This window comes from Hypomesus nipponensis, chromosome 15, assembly GCF_054491055.1.
Source record: "Hypomesus nipponensis isolate SF chromosome 15, ASM5449105v1, whole genome shotgun sequence".
NCBI lineage: Eukaryota > Metazoa > Chordata > Actinopteri > Osmeriformes > Osmeridae > Hypomesus > Hypomesus nipponensis.
In genome coordinates this window covers 14,473,271-14,492,500 of record NC_140375.1, presented here as the reverse complement: position 1 = coordinate 14,492,500, position 19,230 = coordinate 14,473,271, and the positions used below count along the sequence as shown (strand labels likewise).

Here is a 19,230-nt window from a genome sequence, read left to right as displayed (position 1 = left end):
AGGGGGGTAAACACTGAATCCAAAACAAAACTAAGAGAGAGAGAAACTGAGATAGTAAGTAGGGGTCCTGACCTAGAGCCTCCTTAATGTGTCCTCTCCTGCCCCACTTGGTTCTCAGCTCCACAGGTTTAAACCACAGGATGTCCTCTGGAAAACAACAGAGAAGAACACGGTAGCCACAGGGGCTAGATAACTCGGCCCCCCCCACAACGCCACCCCAGCAGTGAGTCCCCGGGTGGCGGCGGTGGGGAGCACCGTAGCTCCGCCCTCTCTCACCTCTGTTGAAGAACATGTACCGGACCACGGCGGAGCGCTTGTTGATCTTGAAGGGGTGTCCGCTCAGCACGATCCTCTTCAGCGTCACGCGCTGGGGGTCGCAGCTCAGCAGGGTGCCCGTGGCGACCAGGTCCTGTATACCTACAGGGAGAGAGAGAGAGAGGCGGGCGAGTCAGGCTCAGACACACACTGTGGTCGTCACGTGGAAGGGGGTGAACACACGACGCCATTCATGAACAGGGTATTGGAGTAAGAACGGGTAAGGCAGACAGCCCACAGCCCTTACCGTCCTCCCTCTGTTTGAAGAGCAGTACCCCAGCGGTGGGGAAGGTGATGGGGGCGTACACAGACACCACGGTGGGGGCATCGGGACGCATGAAGCGCTCCATCTTATGCTTGTCAGCTGAAGGGAGAGAGACGGAGAGAGACAGAGAGAGAGAGAGAGAGACAGACAGAGAGAGAGAGAGAGAGAGAGAGGCTGTCTTAAAACCGTCTGAAGAGTTACTTAACATGACTGCCTCAGGCTGAAATCCGTATTTTTCCCGTGCCGTCTCTTGCGACACCCATCTGTTGTACCCGAGGTGTGCTGGGAGAAGACAGGGGAGGCCCTGAACCTCCTGAAGCCGCAGTGGAACACCAGCTCCTCCTTCGACTTGATGGGCTCCGTGTTGCTGGGGTGTCTCCTCACCAACAGGTGCATGACCGACATCTGGGGGTCAAAGTGAGAGCACACGATGAGAGAGCCGTGTCAGACAACGCGTCCATAGCAGACGGGCCCTGGACCTGTTGGAAGCAGCTAGACATCCTCCCGGTGCTTGGCAGGGGATGAGGGTGGATGCGGGAGGTCGTGTCCCTCCTACCTTCTGTTCGTGAGGCAGCAGGGAGACTATGACCAGGGGGTGGCCTGTCTGGACGCTCTGCATCACCGAGGGGGGGACGTCCACGATGTGGAGGGTGACGTACCAGCCCACCTTCAGACGTAGGGAGGGGGGGGGGGGGGGAGGGGTGTGAATGAGGACAGGCGGGGGGGAAGATTGAGTGGGAGGCGTGTGTGTGTATTGGATATGGATATGATATGTCTCTCTCAATCAAACGCGTGTTCACACACACACACACACACACACTCGTACCATGGCTCCCTCCTCGTCCTGCGCGGCCTCGGCCAGGACGCGGCGGCGGGTGCGCTCAAAGCTCTGGAACTGGAAGATGCGGGAGTAGTCCAGCGGCAGGTTCTCCAGGGGGTCCCAGGGAGAGGAGCGGAAGCTCTTCAGCCCCCTGTAGCGCTGGAACCTGGGGGGAGGAGGTGGAGGAGAGAGGGGTGAGGGAGGGGAAGAAGGCCTATGGGGGGGGGCGGAGGAGCGAAGCAGAGTCACCCGTGCATGAAAGAGCCAGGGGCGGCCGGTCTTTACCTGGTCTTGGCTGTTCTGTCGAGGGGCGTGTCCACCTCGTCGGGGAACATCACATTGGCCCGAGCTTCGCGGTAGCGTTTCAGCCCCTCCCCTTCTTCGGCCTCATCCATGTGCTCGTCGTAGCGGTCGGTGCCCACGCACTCCGTGGAGGTCAGCTCCTCCTCCTCTTCCTCCTCGTCTGACGGACAGTCTGATTCGGCGGCCTAGAGCACAAGAAATAGACAGTCAGCTCTGGTTCTATGTGGTGCAGTTGTGCAATGCCTCACACACAGGGAACGTCACTATATCAAGGGAACACGAGATAAACCTGTGTGCATACACCTTCCGTATCTTTAGCTGGGTCAACCTGATTTCCAGTAACTTGGCAGTGGGTTTCTTAAGGGACGTTTATCATCAAAGAAGCAGCACTGTGGGGTTCTCAAAGGACTGGCATGAACGTCCAGGAGACACGAGGGGGGATCCACACAGCACAGAGTCAACATCCAACCCCTTGAACAGTACAAGCTGTAATAATAATCCTCCTCGTCCACTGTACCATTTCCCCTATTGTTAACATCTCAGAGAGGATCCTGTGTGCCGGAGTCGGACATCAAACCACATGCTAATTAGGATTCAAAGAAAACAAATGGAGCTGAAGCCTTTCCACGTAAAGTCGTCGCCCCCCCTCCCCCCAACCCTCTTTCAAGCATGGCTGTTATAAATAAATGCCCGCCCCTTCCCCTTGTCCAGACAGGAAGCGTCGTCCGCAGAACAGGAAGACAGGAGGCTCCTCTCGGGAGCCCAGCTCCAAACACTATTGTTGGACTGACTAGCCTGGCACTGTGGGCCAGAGGCAGACACTGAGAAAACAAACAGCACCTTTCCATCTGACGGGAACACTAACCGCGGGTCACGTATGCACTCCTCTACCCCCACACCCTCTCCGCCCAGGTGGGTGTCAGCCCACCATGATGCGCTTCCACCGTCTCCGTGGCAACAAGGAGAGGGGTAAACAAACCCACGCTGACCTTTCAAAACACCAGCTGATCCTGTGGCTAGATATGCGTGTCTGAACGGGGGTTCACCTGGGAGTCGATATCCTCTTCCTCCTCGCCATCCATTGCCTCATCGATCATTTTGTCATCATCCTCATCATCGTCGTCCTCATCGTCGTAGCTTCCTTCGTCGCCCTCGCCATCATCTTCGTCCACGATCCAGGTTGCCTGGTAGTCGGACGTACCCTTCGGAACCTTCATCACCCGCCTGGTTTTCCTGGTCTCTGTCAAAAGGCAAGTGGACACGTTCGGGATGACCTTCCCGGCCAGTGCAGATATCATTCAACCTCTCAGGGGAAACCCCCCCCTTTACCTTCAGCCTCCAGCAGCTCAGAGTCTGTGGGCCACGTCTGCTCTCCGTCCATGGGGTCCACCTCTGCCTCAGCCTGCAGAGACTCCCTGCGGGATGGGTCTGCCTTCATCAGCACGCGCACCGACTCCGCGTCATCGCCGCCTCCCTCCTTGAGAACACACACACAGTACGCAAAGCTTAAGGTGGGATCGACAGGACGTGATTTCTATCCATTTCATTCGCTAGACTGTTACAGACTGACATTTTTGGAGAGAGGGAGAGACTTTCAAGGAGAGCCCGGATTCACCCACCTGCACGTCCATGTCGCCTCCCTTTCCAGGCTTGGCTGGTCTGGGTGCGGTGGGGTTGAGGCTGAGGGGGTCTACGGGGGCGTCCACCTGGCTGAGCTGGAAGTCCCCGTGGCCCGAGATGTGCACCAGCCTGTCCACCTGCAGGGCACAGCCTCTGACGTACCCAGAGACGCGCAGGGTCCCCAGACCGGTGGGTGCGCCTCCGGTCTCCTGGGCCGCGTGGGGGGTGTAGCTGACCTGCTGCGCCAGGAGGTGGGGGCGACGGGAGCGGAAGCCCAGCTTCCTTTGTTTCTGAGAGCCCAGGTGTCGGAGCAACAGAGTTGCATCCTGCTCAGAGTCCAGGGGGAAAAGCCGGGCGTCTGGGAAGCGGTTCTCGGCTATCTTTGCCAGATTACGTCTCGACTCCACGCGCTTCTTCACGGCCAGCTCCGACACACCTTGGCAGACCAAAGCTGGGGACCAAATGGAAAAGTGTGGAAGTCGATGACAGGAATCTTCATAAAATATCAACCAAATATACATTTGATGACTTGAAGCTTTACACTGACTGACCGAGCACATTGTTTATGTTTGTGTGCATTTACTTGTACAATGTCTCACCGTGACTTGGCAGGCCCTGTGCAAACAGACAGGAGAGACAGTAGTCACCATAGCTGTCCCAACCGTACTGGGAATCCAGCACAAACACCAGGCTGTCAGAAACCTTTGCTACATCTAGCAAAGAGTGCATGTCCTCTGAGGGGAAGGAGAGAGCACACAAAGGCAAAACAAGCATTAAACTTGTTGCTTAAATAGAAGTCACTATTTTTTGAACAATGTCACTTTCCCGTGAGTTAACTACCTGGGTTTGGACGCAGGAAGATGAACCTCTGTTTGAAGCGAGGGAGGACCATGCTAAAGCTGTCGTTAACTCCACTGACACTCTGCTCTTGACGCACAACACCTCCAGACCCCTCCCCACGTAGCATTTTAGTGACAGCCTCCGCATCAACCGCAGCATGGAGGGCCACCACAGACACCAAGTGGGGGGGGCCGTCACGACTGCCGAGGCGACGCTTCTCTGTCAGGACCTGAACAGAGACGCATGAACTCGTTAACACATGCAATCGCCTTTAACTGACGTCACCACATGTATTCTTTCTGTTGGACTTACCTGATCCTTCTTATTCCTGCGCAGCTGGTTGGCTTTGTGTCTTCTGTCCATCTTTCTTTGCTCTTTCCTTTGTTTTTTGGTTAGTACGGTTACACCCACTCGTCCTGTTTGGAGAGACAACCTTCTAAAATGCATGTCCATCTCAAGCCCTTAGAGTCTACATGACTGACACTAGTCTAGAGCAACTCCACAATACTTTGGAGGTACAGCTAGCCATACAGGAGATAGCGTTTGATCACACATACGATATCCATCTAACAATGTCCGTTTTACCTGACATCTGGCCATTTGTAATAGGGAATTTATATCTAGGTTTTTTTTCGTCGTCTTAGAAAACATAACTTTTCCATCACAACACTGTACATTTCATGCACACGTGTTCGGATTGCACTATGCAAGCTACCGTTTAAACCAAGACATCTATAGTAGTTACTCTCTTCTCCAGATATGGACGTGGCTTACCTTTGTTCTCCCTCTCGATTTCACCCTTAGTCCGATGCTTGCCATGTTTATGAACCTTGTTTTTCTGTTTGAACACTCCAGCTCTATGACCCTGTTGCTGTTCCTCACCAGCAGCCATTTTCGCCATGCGAGTGTGGTAGGAGGGACCCCTTCCGCATTTCGCAACTTCTTCTTGCAGTTGGGATGTGGTAGATGGCCAAAGACTAGTTGCTTGTGACATCTACTGTTCATTCTGGAGAAATGCAACAACTAAATTCATTTCCCTGATTTTAACAGACAAACTGATAAATCAGTAGTTTACTGCATGAGTAAAGGTACAGTAACAGTGTGTATAAAATAATTAAAATTGATATCAACATATTCACATTTTTGCTCTGGAAATGAAGTCAAGTACTGTCTTCGAAATCGTATGGATGTTTCCAACCACATGACATCATCGCCAACCACTCTTGTTTCAACTTTGGACAGAGCTATTTATATGAAATCTCTGTTTATATGCTGTCTTGTCTGAAACGTAGCCTACACTGTCTCCGCCCCTGGAAGTTAGGGATCTTGGCCGCCTTGCTCTGCTCCATGCTTTTAGGTCAGAGGGAGTTTACAGTGATAGGGCGGAACTAACGTTTCAGGAACTGAGACTAGAGGAAAATTAAGCTTCAATTTAATTACTGCAGAATTTAGTCGTGTTGGTCGACCACTCCAATCTCCCAACGACATCAAGGGTGCGGTCGCAGTTTGTTTGGGGGTGTTTACAGGGTGTTCCCTGAACTTCCTTCATATTTTCCCTGCTGTATTTGTCACGGAGGGAGGCGGTAGAACCGAATGCACGGCAGCCATCTTTGGAACCTGCCTGGCTTCGAGATCCTGGGCCCCTGTTAGTTCAAGGGTGGAGACTTTAGACAGCAATATTGTTCAAAAATAGAGCAAGGAATTTGTTGACAACTTTCAAAACCCTCAGCGATCGGTCCAAGAGCGGTATTACACGGGACAAAATACAGATCCGGCACTCCTGTTCCAAATCGGCTGAACCACACGACACACAACGCGTAAACCTGGCCTGTCGGAAGGGTGAGTAAGTTAGCTAGCAATGTTAGCCATCCCAATGTCCATGTTAGCTATTAGCCACTACTATCCATCCATATAGTTGAATCGAGTATTTATACGATAGTAGCGGCAAGGTATCTTGACATTTTGACGATTTGGTATTTGGTGATGTAATTCATACCTTGCTAGCATAGCGAATACTTACGAAAGTTTGCGAGTTAAAGAATTGTCATACCACATTTGTATGTACTGTAATTCGCAGAAAATGGCTAGTGCTAATAGTAGTGGGTTAGGCTAGGCTAGAACTGCCTGGGCGAGCTTGCTAAAGTACAGAAAATGTAGTATGCTTGTCTAGCCAAGTAAGTTGAAGGGAATGTAGTGCTGTGTATTTATAGTCGGTTTCGTAATCTATCAATGCAAATCTTCTAACTAAACTTGGTGGTCGTAGATACGGTTGCTTATTAGTTAGCTTTGCTATCTAGCATACCTGGTTAGCCAACCAGATGTCACCCAGTTGTTAATGTGAACACGTAGCTAGCAAGTGCTAGTAGTGGCTAGCTTTAGTAGTCTAGCTTGGATCCTTGTGGATGATAAAAACCTGTACATAAGGGGATGCACAGCTTTGTCTTAGACTTGTGTAAACAAGTGTTGCAAACACGGCCCTGTTAACACTTTGTTTTCCAAGACGGCAGTAGCAGGCTATATCCATCAAATTCACTCAATAAGCCCATGCCATGTTACATTTTAAAATTTATTGACACAAGATCGCTAGCTATTTCGATATTATGCAACTGTTGTCATTACTCAAGACCAGCTTTTGGATGCCTGGACATACAATGATTCATAACTTTTGGGAGGGTCTTGTGTCCAGTTAGACACAACACTGTTTTACAGTTTTTCGCCATTTGGGTGAAACAAACCAGACATTTTTACGTTGATATTAGTTGCATTATCATGTGCTGGAACCCCGCCACTTACAGAAGCCTCCTAAAATGATTCACAGGGCTTTAACGTTGGTAACATAAACAAGTACTGTTCAGCGCAACGCATCTCATATTGCTTATCATATGCTTGTATTTGACTACACAGTTATGACAACTGATTCATGAAGACCTACATTACAAGGTGGGGAAATAATGTGGTTCGTTTAAACTAGAAGTAGGCTATAGGGCTGAGATTGTAAGTTGCGTGCTACACACAGACTTTATTTTGTCTCCAAAGAAGACTGAGGAGCCAGTAATTGCTGATCAGGCCCCATTCCCACCCCCTATAGCTGAGCGAACAGGAAATGCAGTGCAGTGAGAGCATGCAGAGGGAATTCCAGCCCTCCAGCTTTGTTGTCCAGTCCGACCACATTCTTGCTGTCTGTAGCCTGTGTGTGTGCCTGTGTGTCAGGTGGCACGCAGGGGTGTTTAATCTAAAGGTGTTAGTCATCAGGGCTGCTGTCACCCTCATGTGTCATCAGCAGGCTGAAGACGAGCCTCATTCACCAGCAACGTAGTAAATAACAACGGCAATAAAGAGCCACAGTCCCACACATGTTAATGAGACTTCATTTCAGGGCCGAAGCTGCATCTGTGTGGGCTGGGGGCTATGGGGGGGGGGGGTGGGGTGGGGTGGGGGGGGGGGTGGTCACCATCCAGTTGTTGTTGTTGTTGTTGTGGGACAAAAGATGTCTACTGCAGGGACTGAGGGCTGTTCCTCCCAGGCCCACAGAGGAGCAGTCTTGTGACTCTGGCATCAGCTCTAGTCATCTGAGCAGGGCCGGGGAAACTTCCCCCAGTGGTCTGGCTGAGACTTGCCTATACACTCCCAGCAATTAACCCAGGTCCTGTGAAACAGGAACCACACCGAACCGCAGAGTCAAACTTTTGGTCGCCATCGAGGTGTACGCTCGATTTGTTGTTGTCAATTTTCTGCGTGTGTTGTTGGTGAGGTTAGGATAGTCTCATATTGGTTGATTTGTACTGACTGCTTCTAAAGCATCAGGGTTAGCCTATATGCGTATTCTTTTTTGTTTGAGTGGGTTGGCTGTAAGTGTCAATGTAATTAATGACTTCAGGTAATGATTAAACCGTGTCTTGTCTCGTGATTCCTTTTCACAAGTCGAAGTAGTTTGGTTGGATTGATGGAATGCTTTTGTACATGCCATGCCTACAGAGCTCATACCTCGTCCTCCTTAGTCACACTGTTGTAATGTTGGTTTCTTTGTGTGAGGTTATCAACAGCAAGGCTATTTTCTTTGTCTTCCCCAGTACTTGTGTCTGTCACCGTGCCAGTGATGGAGCAGGAGGGTGTTGGGTGGGGGGGGGGGGGAGGTTGTCAGGACACAGCCTGCTTGGCTTTCTTACTGTAGTTGCTGTTGTTGCTATGGAAACAGGAGACTGATCTCTCCCTGCCTTTACCAGAAAAGGACCCAGAGCTTTAACTGGCCAGTCTCCAGAGCGGGTCTGACATCACTGGCCGGTGCGCGCAGTTCTGCCCTCCCCGTCTCCTGTTATTATGGTACTGAGGGACTCTCGGAAGGCTGGGGTCCCAGAGCAGGACCTGCCATTTAAACAAACCCCTCTCTCGTTTTTACGGCATCCAGTCTTGCAACACCTCACAAAACCCGTAAAATAACCGCGCCTGCCTCGCCCGGAGCAGTGTAGGCCTTGGGCCGATGTTTCCCGAGTTACCGTGACGGGCCCGCTGACCCCCCTCTGCCTCGCCCCCCCCCCCCCCCCCACAGGTACTGATACGCATGAGGCGGCTGTCCTGCAGGTGAGCCATCGGCGGGGGCTGTTGCGTCGCTGTCGCAGATCCAGATAGTCCCTGGCAGCGGCGACACTGCCCCCTCCCCGCCCGGTCCTCAGCATGCCCAACAGCAGCCGGGCTGGGAGCCTGAAGGACCCCGATGTGTCCGACCTGTTCTTCAAGGAGGACCCTGAGAAGCTCTTCTCAGACCTGCGGGAGATCGGCCATGGAAGCTTCGGAGCCGTCTACTTTGTAAGTGTCACAGGGGCCGCGAGGTCGGACTCTGCGACTCTTAACGTGGAGCTGGAGTTACTGAACTGATGTCTTGTGTCTGAGTGAAGGGCCAGGCGCTAATGTGTGTTTTCTTCCACAGGCACATGATGTTCGGACCACAGAAGTTGTGGCCATTAAGAAGATGTCTTATAGTGGAAAACAGTCCAATGAGGTAAGAGTGTGCATGAAGACCCTTTCTGTCATCCGGGACATGTCCTCCTTCAAATCTCCACACGTGTACACATGGGTACCCGGTTAGGAGCCCCTTGTTTATGTTGTTGTCGGCGATGTATGATGAGTTTTAGCTGAAAGGCTGCTCCAAGATTAAAGAGGACAACAATGCCCCAGTATTCTGAGTCATGATCACTTACCAGTTTTTCAGCTTTATGGATGCCTTCCAGCTGATTGCGTAATTTCGTTTTTGTTGAAGTGCCCCTTTTGCCTCACTTCAAAACAAATTGCGTTCACTGAGTGATGTCATCTGTGTTTCACTTTGTGGAATAATGAACTCTTAGGACAAGATACAGTCCACCAATCCCATGGTGCTTTATTTAATCAGTTGTCAAACAGCACCATGTATAATGTCCTCACGAGCGTGGGTATAAAGCTTTAGTGGGTTCACACTGTGAGCAGGCTCTGTGACATTCTGTCTGATACAGCATACTTCTGCAATGCGTGTCGTCAGCCAGTTTGGACCATCATATTCAAATTTTAGGTTTGCTTCAAATCGGGTCTCTTGTTTTTCTCTACTGTTGTTGAGATGAAAATCTTAGGCCAGTGACTGGTTTAGGTGATTTGTCAGAGAAACTGTTCGACAGGGACACATTCACCCTGACGGTCACCACTATTAGATTTGTTTCTTGTCTAAAAAGCTTCTATTACATAATTGATTCTTCGAGGGAATTGGAGTCTAGATCAAAGGATATCTTATCTCGGACACTGGATGTGCACTTGTGGTATATGTGTGTTTGTTGATGGTCATTTTTCTTCTACTGTGTCTCATCCTAGAAATGGCAGGACATAATCAAGGAGGTGAAGTTCCTCCAGAGAATACAGCACCCCAACAGCATAGAGTACAAAGGATGCTACCTGAGAGAGCACACAGCCTGGGTAAGTCTTCCGTTTGACAATAGCAAATTGTTCACATTGCAGTTAAGTTGGATCAATTGTACATCATCTTGCAAAAGTCTCACAGAGTTTTATTTCTCCCTTCATAGCTGGTCATGGAGTACTGTCTGGGCTCTACCTCCGACGTACTGGAAGGTAAATCAGGCATTTAGTTATCCTTTTATTTTCTTTGATCAGTGATTAATGTGACTGTGGCATAGGGTGTGTATCTTTCCCGGGATTGTCCCATGTGATTTTCCTCATGAATTGCAACCCCCTTATCTCCTTTTGTCTACCTGCGTCTTCCAGTTCACAAGAAACCTCTACAAGAAATGGAAATCGCAGCGATTACCCATGGTGCTCTGGAGGGCTTAGCTTATCTCCATTCCCACAACATGATTCACCGGTATGTGTGTTGTGTGTGTGTTGTGTGTGGGTGTGTGTGTGTGTGTGTGTGTGTGTGTGGGTGTGTTAGGGGCCGAGTTGGAACATGTGCTGAGGGCCCTAGTTTGTGTGCCAGTTATATCAAGCAGTACTGTCAGTTTATTGATTCAAGCCTCCGCCCTCAACTCATCACTGTGTGTTTTATAGAGATATTAAGGCTGGGAACATCTTGCTGACAGAGCCTGGCCAGGTGAAGCTAGCAGATTTTGGTTCTGCCTCCATTGCCTCTCCAGCCAACTCCTTTGTAGGGACTCCATATTGGTTAGTAATGATCTTCACCTATGAAAAAGAGACGTCTACTTTGTTTCCATCAAGCCAACGCCATTCTCTTGGTCTACCTGGTCTGGCACCAAAGTGAGTGTGTGTGTCTATGTTTGTATTCCCTCAGGATGGCCCCAGAGGTGATCTTGGCCATGGACGAGGGTCAGTACGATGGGAAAGTGGACATATGGTCTCTGGGAATAACCTGCATCGAATTAGGTACTTACCCCTGGTCCATGTGGTCCACTTCAAGTCAGCAGTATCTCTCCTGTTGCTTTACTGCTTTCTGTTTCATCCCGCCTCAAAGTGGCGCCTGGCCTACACAGAGAGAGAGAGCTACTGCTTCTCTGGATCCAGTGAAACCTTTTGATAACGTGTGCCTGCTGTGCTTTAGTGGGATCTTGCTCCTCCGCGTTCTCCCTGCCCCTCTCATGTTTTACTGCTCATAGTCAGCGGGAATATACTAACCTGCGGTTTGCTCTGATCCGTGCTCTTCAGCTGAGAGGAAACCACCACTCTTTAACATGAACGCGATGAGTGCCTTGTACCACATAGCACAGAATGAGAGCCCGACCCTGGAGTCAAGTGAATGGTGAGTAGTCCATCAGCAGTTGGTTGAGCTACCTGACTTCTTTGTGAATAAATCTGTCCCTACTTCAGGCCTAGTGGTTACTGGCATTGTCACCCTGACTCTTTTTGTAAATCTTCTTTTCTCTCCGCCATCTTCTACTTAGGACGGATTACTTCCGAAATTTTGTTGACTCTTGCCTTCAGAAATTCCCCCAAGACAGACCCAACTCTGAGGAGCTGTTAAAGGTAAGAGAGCGACCCACGACATGGGCTCTGTTTTATCATTGGCATCCTCAAGCAGACAGGAAATGACAAACTTCTGCTCTGCTTCCCCCCCCCCGTCTTTTTCTCCCAGCATGCATTTGTACAGCGCGAGCGTCCCGATTCGGTCCTGATGGACCTCATCTTGCGGACCAAGGACGCCGTGCGGGAGCTGGACAACCTGCAGTACCGCAAGATGAAGAAGATCCTGTTCCACGAGGCCCACAACGGACCTGCAGCAGAGGCACAAGACGAGGAGGAGGTCAGGCCCGATCTCTCCGTCTTCTCCTGCACACCGTTCATCTCTCACGGCTCCACGGAAAATGGCAACTCTTACGTGGGTGTCCTCACCTGAGTGTGCGCGTGCTTGTGTGTGTTACCAGGAGCCAGAGAACAGCGTGGGCAGGACGGGCACGGTGAACAGCGTGGGCAGTAACCAGTCCATCCCCAGCATGTCCATCAGCGCCAGCTCCCAGAGCAGCTCCGTCAACAGCCTGACGGAGGCAGGCGACGACAAGAGCGAGCTGGACATGATGGAGGGAGACCACACGGTCATGTCCAACAGCTCCGTCATCCACCTCAAACCGGTAGGCTCCTCCCCGTCCCCCGTGTCTCGCGGGATCGGAGTGGGACATTTGCGACTTGACGAATGGGGGGGGGGGGGGGGGGGGGGATGTTGTGATCGATTGTTGCTGAGATGCCCATCCTCTGTGTCGTGTTCTCACCCCAGGAGGAAGAGACTTACACTGAGGAGTCTCAGGCTCGCGGCCGCTCCACCGAGCCCATGTCTCCACCTGTCCACGCTCCACGGCCTAAACACCAGCGCAACCGCGAGCACTTTGCCACCATACGCACAGCCTCCCTGGTAAGAGCACCATCCCCGCAGTATGACGGAGGACACCCTCGTTGGGTTCTCCGCCAGACGGCATGCGCCCAGTGCACAGTGGTGAACTGTGTGTGTGTGCGCGTGTGTTCATCTTCCAAGGTCACCCGTCAGATGAAGGAGCACGAGCAGGACTCTGAGCTGCGGGAGCAGATGTCTGGGTATAAGCGCATGCGGCGGCAGCACCAGAAGCAGCTGATGGCCCAGGAGAACAAGCTGAAGGCTGAGATGGACGAGCACCGGCTGAGGCTGGACAAGGAGCTGGAGAACCAGAGGAACAGCTTCGCCCAGGAGATGGAGAAGCTCATTAAGAAACACCAGGGAGCCATGGAGAAAGATGTAGGCCATTTTGATCACACTGGGTCCTAATGTTACTGTCGGGCAGAAGCTCACTTGAAGTATTTGTTTTGACATGTTCTGGTGTTATTGATAAATGAAGTTCAAAAGCCCACACACGCTTTTACATAAGCCCTTTTTTTTTTTATAAAGAAATGAATGTTGTCTTTGTTTTTCTCGCCGCAGGCAAAGACGTTCTCGAATGATGAGAAGAAGTTCCAGCAGCACATCCAGAGCCAGCAGAAGAAGGAGCTCAGCAGCTTCCTGGAGTCTCAGAAACGAGAGTACAAACTCCGCAAAGAGCAGCTCAAAGAGGTACACAAACTCACAGAGTGGAACTACACAGTGAATTTGATTAGAACAAATTCAAATCCCAAATCGACATGGCAAACACAAGTTTTCTCTCTGTTTCCTAGGAGTTAAATGAGAACCAGTCGACCCCCAAGAAGGAGAAGCAGGAGTGGCTGTCCAAGCAGAAGGAGAACTTCCAGCACTTTCAGGCGGAAGAGGAGGCTAACCTGCTGCGCAGACAGAGGCAGTACCTGGAGCTGGAGTGTCGCAGGTTCAAGAGGAGGATTCTTGTCGCTCGCCACAACGTAGAGCAGGACCTGGTGCGCGAGGTCGGTCAAGTCAGCTAGCCTGCCTCGGTCACTTTTTCATTTTCATTTCTCACAGAAGAGACTCCTATCTGACACTCCCCCACTCTCTGTCTGTCTGTCTGTCTGTCTGTCTGTCTGTCTGTCTGTCTGTCTGTCTGTCTGTCTGTCTGTCTGTCTGTCTGTCTGTGTGTGTGTGTGTGTGTGTGTGTCTGTCTGTCTGTCTGTCTGTCTGTCTGTCTGTCTGTCTGTCTGTCTGTCTGTCTGTGTGTGTGTGACCAGGAGCTGAACAAGCGTCAGACCCAGAAGGACCTGGAGCACGCCATGCTGCTGCGCCACCACGAGTCCATGCAGGAGCTGGAGTTCCGCCAGGTCAACACCATCCAGAAGATGCGGGCGGACCTGATCCGCACGCAGCATCTGACGGAGCTCACCAACCAGCAGGAGTACAACAAGAGGAGGGAGCGCGAGCTGCGGCGCAAGCACGTCATGGAGGTCCGCCAGCAGCCCAAGAGCCTCAAGGTGAGGTCGCCGGCCCGCTCACTCTCCTATCCTGACCCCTCCTCTGGTGGCCGTGGGCTCACGCCGTCTCCTCCCCTCCCCTGACCTTCTGTTCCAGTCCAAAGAGCTCCAGATCAAGAAGCAGTTCCAGGACACGTGTAAGATCCAGACGAGGCAGTACAAGGCCCTGAGGAACCACCTGCTGGAGAGCACGCCAAAGTCGGACCACAAGGCTGTCCTGAAGCGCCTGAAAGACGAGCAGACCCGCAAGCTGGCCATCCTGGCCGAGCAGTACGACCACACCATCAACGAGATGCTGTCCACTCAGGCGGTGAGTCGTGTGTGTGTGTGTGTGTGTTCGTTTCCCAGGAGGGCCTCGGGGGAGGGTGCAGCATGCTGACTACCAATGACATCACCCGCTCTCTCCTTCTATATTCTCCCCCGTCCCCCCCCCCCGTCCTCAGTTGAGGCTGGACGAGGCTCAGGAGGCCCAGTGCCAGGTGCTGCGCATGCAGCTGCAGCAGGAGCTGGAGCTGCTCAACGCCTACCAGAGCAAGATCAAGATGCAGACGGACGCCCAGCACGAGCGCGAGAGGAAGGACCTGGAGCAGAGGGTGTCGCTCCGCCGGGCCCTGCTGGAACAGAAGGTCAGATCCTGCAGTCCACACACTTAACGCACAGCTTTAGTGGGGGATTTTCTCTCCATGATATGCTTTGGTTCATCTGCTATATTTAACACGGGGCGAAGGATGAAGGTTTTTGATTTTGACTGAAACGCTGTATCTGTTTGTGTGAACAGATCGAGGAGGAAATGCTGTCCCTGCAGAACGAGCGTCAGGAGAGGATCCGCAGCCTGCTGGAGCGTCAGGCCCGGGAGATCGAGGCCTTCGACTCGGAGAGCATGCGCCTGGGCTTCAGCAACATGGTGCTGTCCAACCTCTCCCCTGAAGCCTTCAGCCATAGCTTTCCCGGGGCCCCCGGCAACTGGTCCCACCCCCAGACGCCCCACCAATCAGGGGGCTCCCAGGGTTATCACTGGGGAAGTGGGGGTGCAGGGGGAAGCCACCAAGGCAGCCATCACCACTACCACTCCAGTCAGGGGGGGTCCCCCATGCAACAGTCGTGGGGCCAAGGCATGCAGGCAGGTGGGGCCCCCCAGCCATGGGGCCACCCCTCAGCCGGTCCCCTGAGCTCCAGGGCTGGCGGAGGTCTGCAGAACAGCCCCCAGGGTCTGGGGAGGACAGGCTCCGGGGGCCGTGGCGAGCAGGCCATGAGCAGGAGCACCAGTGTCACCTCTCAGATCTCCAACGGGTCCCACCTGTCTTACACATAGGCTAGCCCCACAAGCCCTGGAGGACAGTGAACTCCACGGGAAGAGCAGTGAGGGACCGGGCCCCGGGCACAGTTTTGACTATCCACCCCTCTCCCAACCCTTCACCTCCCCTCTTAACTCTCCCATTTTGCAGGTGTGTGGGTGTGTATGGGAATAAATGTTGCTCAGGTCAAAAGGGCTGAAAGAGGCATGGTTCCTCTCTACAGCAGATATTGGCACACATCCAGATCAGTCCACGTGTCCATGTTAAACCCTTCAAGTGTCAACACTTCATATTCCCATTTTAATTTACAGCTCACACTCACTGATATTTTTTTCCTCTCATGCATGTACATAATATGATGTGCTCTTCACAGCCACTGCTCTCTGTTTGCACAAAGACTGCTGTTAAAAAAAAAAAGCCTTTTGGCAAGGCACCACGTTTACTTGGAGAAAAAAACAAAAAAAAACACGAAACAAAAAAAGGTTTGGTGCGAAGCAGTCACAGCAAGATGAGGTTGTTCAGGAAATCCTAAAACACAAAATACCAGTGAACTTCAAATGCTCTGCTTTGTTGGCAAAATACTGTCCTCCTGTGCCAGTCTGCTGTTACAGTCGTTTTAGTTAGATCCATTCCCAAATTAGAAGAATGTGCCTGCTCTCTGCACCGTCTATGTAAACATTCAGATTTGATGCTACTTGCACAGTAGATTGACAACCCAAGTTGCTAGGAGCCAGGTCTGTTACAAGAGTTCCACGTCGTCTGTGAGGTTGGGAAACATAAGCTAGTAAGATCGCATGTTTGACTTTATATTTATTTGAATATAGCCAACCCTACTTAGTGCCAGTCAGTTGTTACAGAGTGTGGATAATGTTTATTTACTTTTAGGAAAGAAATTATTTGTTACATTTTGTGTGTGGAACTTTCACCTTTTTGAGAAGATCAAAAGAGTGTTCTTCCACAGCATTATGTATTTCCTAGTTGTGATGGTGTGTTAATGAATACATGCAGTGGCAGAATGGATATATATATTTTTTAATTGTCCATTGGTGAAAGAGGTCCACACAGCTTCACCACATAAGCCAAAATCGCCAGAACAGTCCAGTCGATGTTACTAATAACAATATGGTGCCTTTTTAACTGCTGGCACTGATGTGTCAGTTTCACTTGAGAACATGCACAAAATCTCCAGTTTTAGCCCCTTGATTTGCATTGATGGTAATCGTCTTGATTTCCAATAGTTGCCAATACAGCTTAGCACACTGGCGTTGATAGAAGAGAAAGAGAGCGAGAGAGATCTTAACATCCCATGATCTCTTTTCATCCTGAAGTTCTGTTTGTAGAGTGTTCATGTTGTGTGAGAGCAGAAATGTCATACCAAAACTGATGATTGTATATCCTTATCGGTTATCGTATTGACAGATAAGCGACATGGGATAGTTTGATTGATACAGGATTTTTCTCAGTGGTTGTTCTTGAGGGCTGGTTTTGGGAGCCCCTGCGCTGAGTGGAAGAACATGAATGTGTGAGCTGTTTCCACCTTGTGGAAGGTTCCGTATTATTCTGGGTTTTATGGTTTTGTGATACAACATTTTAATGCCTTTTATGTGGGACCATGGTATCGGTCTGTTTATTTTATTTCAGTGCCTTTTTTTTTTTTTTTTTTTTAACTGCTGCCTTGTCAATGCACTTTATACAGCAAAAAATGTATACAGTAAAATGGATGTTATTTTCTAATGATGGGCACGGCCCCCTGGGGTGTGTTGGCTCTTCAGGTGCAGAAACAGTGAGTTATTTAGAAGTGAAGAGGGCATGTATGACTGGAGGTGGTACATGTTGGTGTGGTTGAGGGCAACTTTTGCACCACCACGTTTGAGATTCAGTGCCAGTAAAACGGAGATCCTGTAGAATACTTTTAAACTGATCTTGAGTGAATGTATTAAAGTTTGACTGAGGGGACAATTTTTTACCTCAACAGCAGTCTTGTGCATAACATGGAGGACAGGCATTCTTGTGAACTGAAATATGTGATGGAATGATCCAAAACAAAGCAACACTAATGACTCATTGACCAACTTCATCACTATCTGAGACCTGTGGCAAGTGAACCAAGCACATATACTGTATACTAAGGACTGCAGTGTAGCATGTAAATACAACTCTACAAATATGTTGACATTGGCAAGCAGTTTAAAAAATTGATTAAGGTGGCAAAGCACTTAATAATTTACTTTGACCCTCAGCACAGATCCCATAGCTTCCCAGTTTTTCATGATTAACTTCTTTTTAACCTACTTTCCTGTCAGCCTGCTTTCCCTAAACTAAGATTGCTTTTAGGGAGTGACTATCTCCATATGGAAGTTAGAAACACTTTACACATATATACAAAAGATCTAGAGATGATTAGGAAATATATCCTCCTATGAATCATTGAAGCGAAGCAAAATGTTAATATTGTGTATATTTACAATGTAAAAGAGATTAAACCTTTTAAAACTAAACTTGCATTTTGGAAATAAGGAAACATGATCATCTCTACGACTAACATTATTTAACTGATGGATGATGCAGATATTAGAAAATTGAAACGAATGTCGAAGACATCAATGTTGGGGTCTTTGAAACTAGCTGATGAACCTGTGCTTGGTTGTACACTGATTCTAACTGCTCCCTTTGCCATGCATGTTCATGCTTTCATCTAGCTTTCCTGTTTCTATTATTCATTGTCCCCTTTGAAAACAACTATTGCAGTCAAGTGCCCCACCCCACAGATTGGTATGCCTTCTGATGTTCACAATTGTTCACATTGTTCAATGTGATGCTGTTACTGTGCAACAAATAATAACTTCTGTTCACAAAAGTACTTGAAAGATTTACTTTTCAAGCAGCATGGTTGTTTTTTTATTTTAACTATGTCCTCTGCCCTCCTCCAAAATCAATTATGATCTTATGTTACATAAGCTGTCCCAATACCTTCCCAACATTTTCCTTTTTAATTTCTGTTTTAGAGGTGACAACAAAACCATTAGGCAGCTAATACATTGCTGGTTAATTCTGCAAAGTTGTCACTGATCAGTGGTTTGGAAAGAAGATCGAAAGGTATGGATTATTCTGAGGATGTAACTTTCGAATGTCAAGCCAATCAAGCCTCACTTCAAACAGAAATGGACTAATGCCAACCTGAATTTATCACACCTTAGATTCCGTGTTTTAAATCATTATTGTGAGAGGGAGACTACTTTAGATATTTTTATTCATAATTGTTTTAATCTTTTATAAGGCTTCTTCAACAACCTGAATATTTTTTTCCCCCCATTATATTTTAAATATAATTGTAACATTGCCGTCAACTTTTGTCCTACTGACTGAACGTATGGAATACTGAATGAGAAATGGTCTTAAGAATATTGAGGTCCTCCCTCTGGTCAAACACTGTGCCATGACAGAGCTGTCAAGCCCACCCATCACTGCTTTGTTTCATCACCATCCTAGTCACTTGTTATTTGGGCTGATGGCATAAAATGATCAAAATTTAAGCATGCAAGCCAACTGGCTGTGGTCCTGTAGGCAATGTGGAAGCTGGAAAAGAATAAATGGTGAAAGGCAACATTTTGAAGAAAAACAAAGAGGGTGTGTTTTTATGAGGATGTCAGTATTCTTCCTTGGCTCAGCGTTACCACTACAACTCATATAACCTGTATTAAAATGTATAGATTGTGAAACCTCTTATTGAATGTCTGAAAGATTATGAAGATTATACATACAAGTTGGAAAAAAATACAAAGTGGATTTAAATTGTGTAAAAAAGATTCATAAACACAAGAATAAAAACTAGGATCAAATGTACTATTTTGTTTGTATTATAATTACCATTGTGTTGGCGGAGGGATATTGAACAGAAATCAACTGTAATAAAGTAATTTTAGTATAGTGTGTGTCCTGTCTCTTAAATTGAAAAAACGATCAAAATT

General features: G+C 49.2%; 2 protein-coding genes across 2 annotated transcripts in view; one reads left to right on the top strand and one right to left on the bottom strand.

The window, feature by feature from the left end:
* Positions 1-5,091, bottom strand: part of tsr1 (TSR1 ribosome maturation factor) — a 5,469-nt gene extending 378 nt beyond the window's left edge. The window contains exons 1-14 of the mRNA XM_084673591.1: positions 4,938-5,091; positions 4,476-4,579; positions 4,164-4,392; positions 3,923-4,057; positions 3,323-3,774; positions 3,033-3,180; positions 2,750-2,943; positions 1,686-1,888; positions 1,407-1,566; positions 1,137-1,247; positions 853-985; positions 563-679; positions 277-417; positions 73-147 (exon numbers count right to left, since the gene is read on the bottom strand). Coding sequence (XP_084529717.1) covers positions 73-147; positions 277-417; positions 563-679; positions 853-985; positions 1,137-1,247; positions 1,407-1,566; positions 1,686-1,888; positions 2,750-2,943; positions 3,033-3,180; positions 3,323-3,774; positions 3,923-4,057; positions 4,164-4,392; positions 4,476-4,579; positions 4,938-5,064 — 2,329 coding nt within the window. The 5' untranslated portion in view covers positions 5,065-5,091. The remainder of the gene's footprint in view (positions 1-72; positions 148-276; positions 418-562; positions 680-852; positions 986-1,136; positions 1,248-1,406; positions 1,567-1,685; positions 1,889-2,749; positions 2,944-3,032; positions 3,181-3,322; positions 3,775-3,922; positions 4,058-4,163; positions 4,393-4,475; positions 4,580-4,937) is intronic.
* A 409-nt stretch (positions 5,092-5,500) lies between these two features.
* On the top strand, positions 5,501-19,189 carry taok1a (TAO kinase 1a). The gene is made up of 20 exons (XM_084673590.1): positions 5,501-6,002; positions 8,710-8,966; positions 9,088-9,159; positions 9,996-10,097; positions 10,205-10,250; positions 10,404-10,500; positions 10,686-10,799; positions 10,927-11,018; positions 11,298-11,391; positions 11,534-11,615; positions 11,725-11,892; positions 12,014-12,217; positions 12,361-12,495; positions 12,616-12,852; positions 13,036-13,164; positions 13,266-13,469; positions 13,728-13,967; positions 14,065-14,277; positions 14,411-14,593; positions 14,746-19,189. Exons 2-20 carry the CDS (start codon positions 8,835-8,837, stop codon positions 15,277-15,279), a joined length of 3,078 nt encoding a protein of 1,025 aa, XP_084529716.1. The 5' UTR covers positions 5,501-6,002; positions 8,710-8,834; the 3' UTR covers positions 15,280-19,189.
* Positions 19,190-19,230: the final 41 nt, after the last annotated feature.

What these genes read in the sequence shown, in the direction of transcription:
- taok1a (XM_084673590.1), top strand. Translation starts at nt 8,835, where the DNA reads ATGCCCAACAGCAGCCGGGCTGGGAGCCTGAAGGACCCCGATGTGTCC. An exon ending in TCCCACAACATGATTCACCG is followed by an intron (nt 10,501 to 10,685) that starts GTATGTGTGTTG and finishes TGTGTTTTATAG; the next exon opens with AGATATTAAGGCTGGGAACA. An exon ending in GCAAAGAGCAGCTCAAAGAG is followed by an intron (nt 13,165 to 13,265) that starts GTACACAAACTC and finishes TCTGTTTCCTAG; the next exon opens with GAGTTAAATGAGAACCAGTC.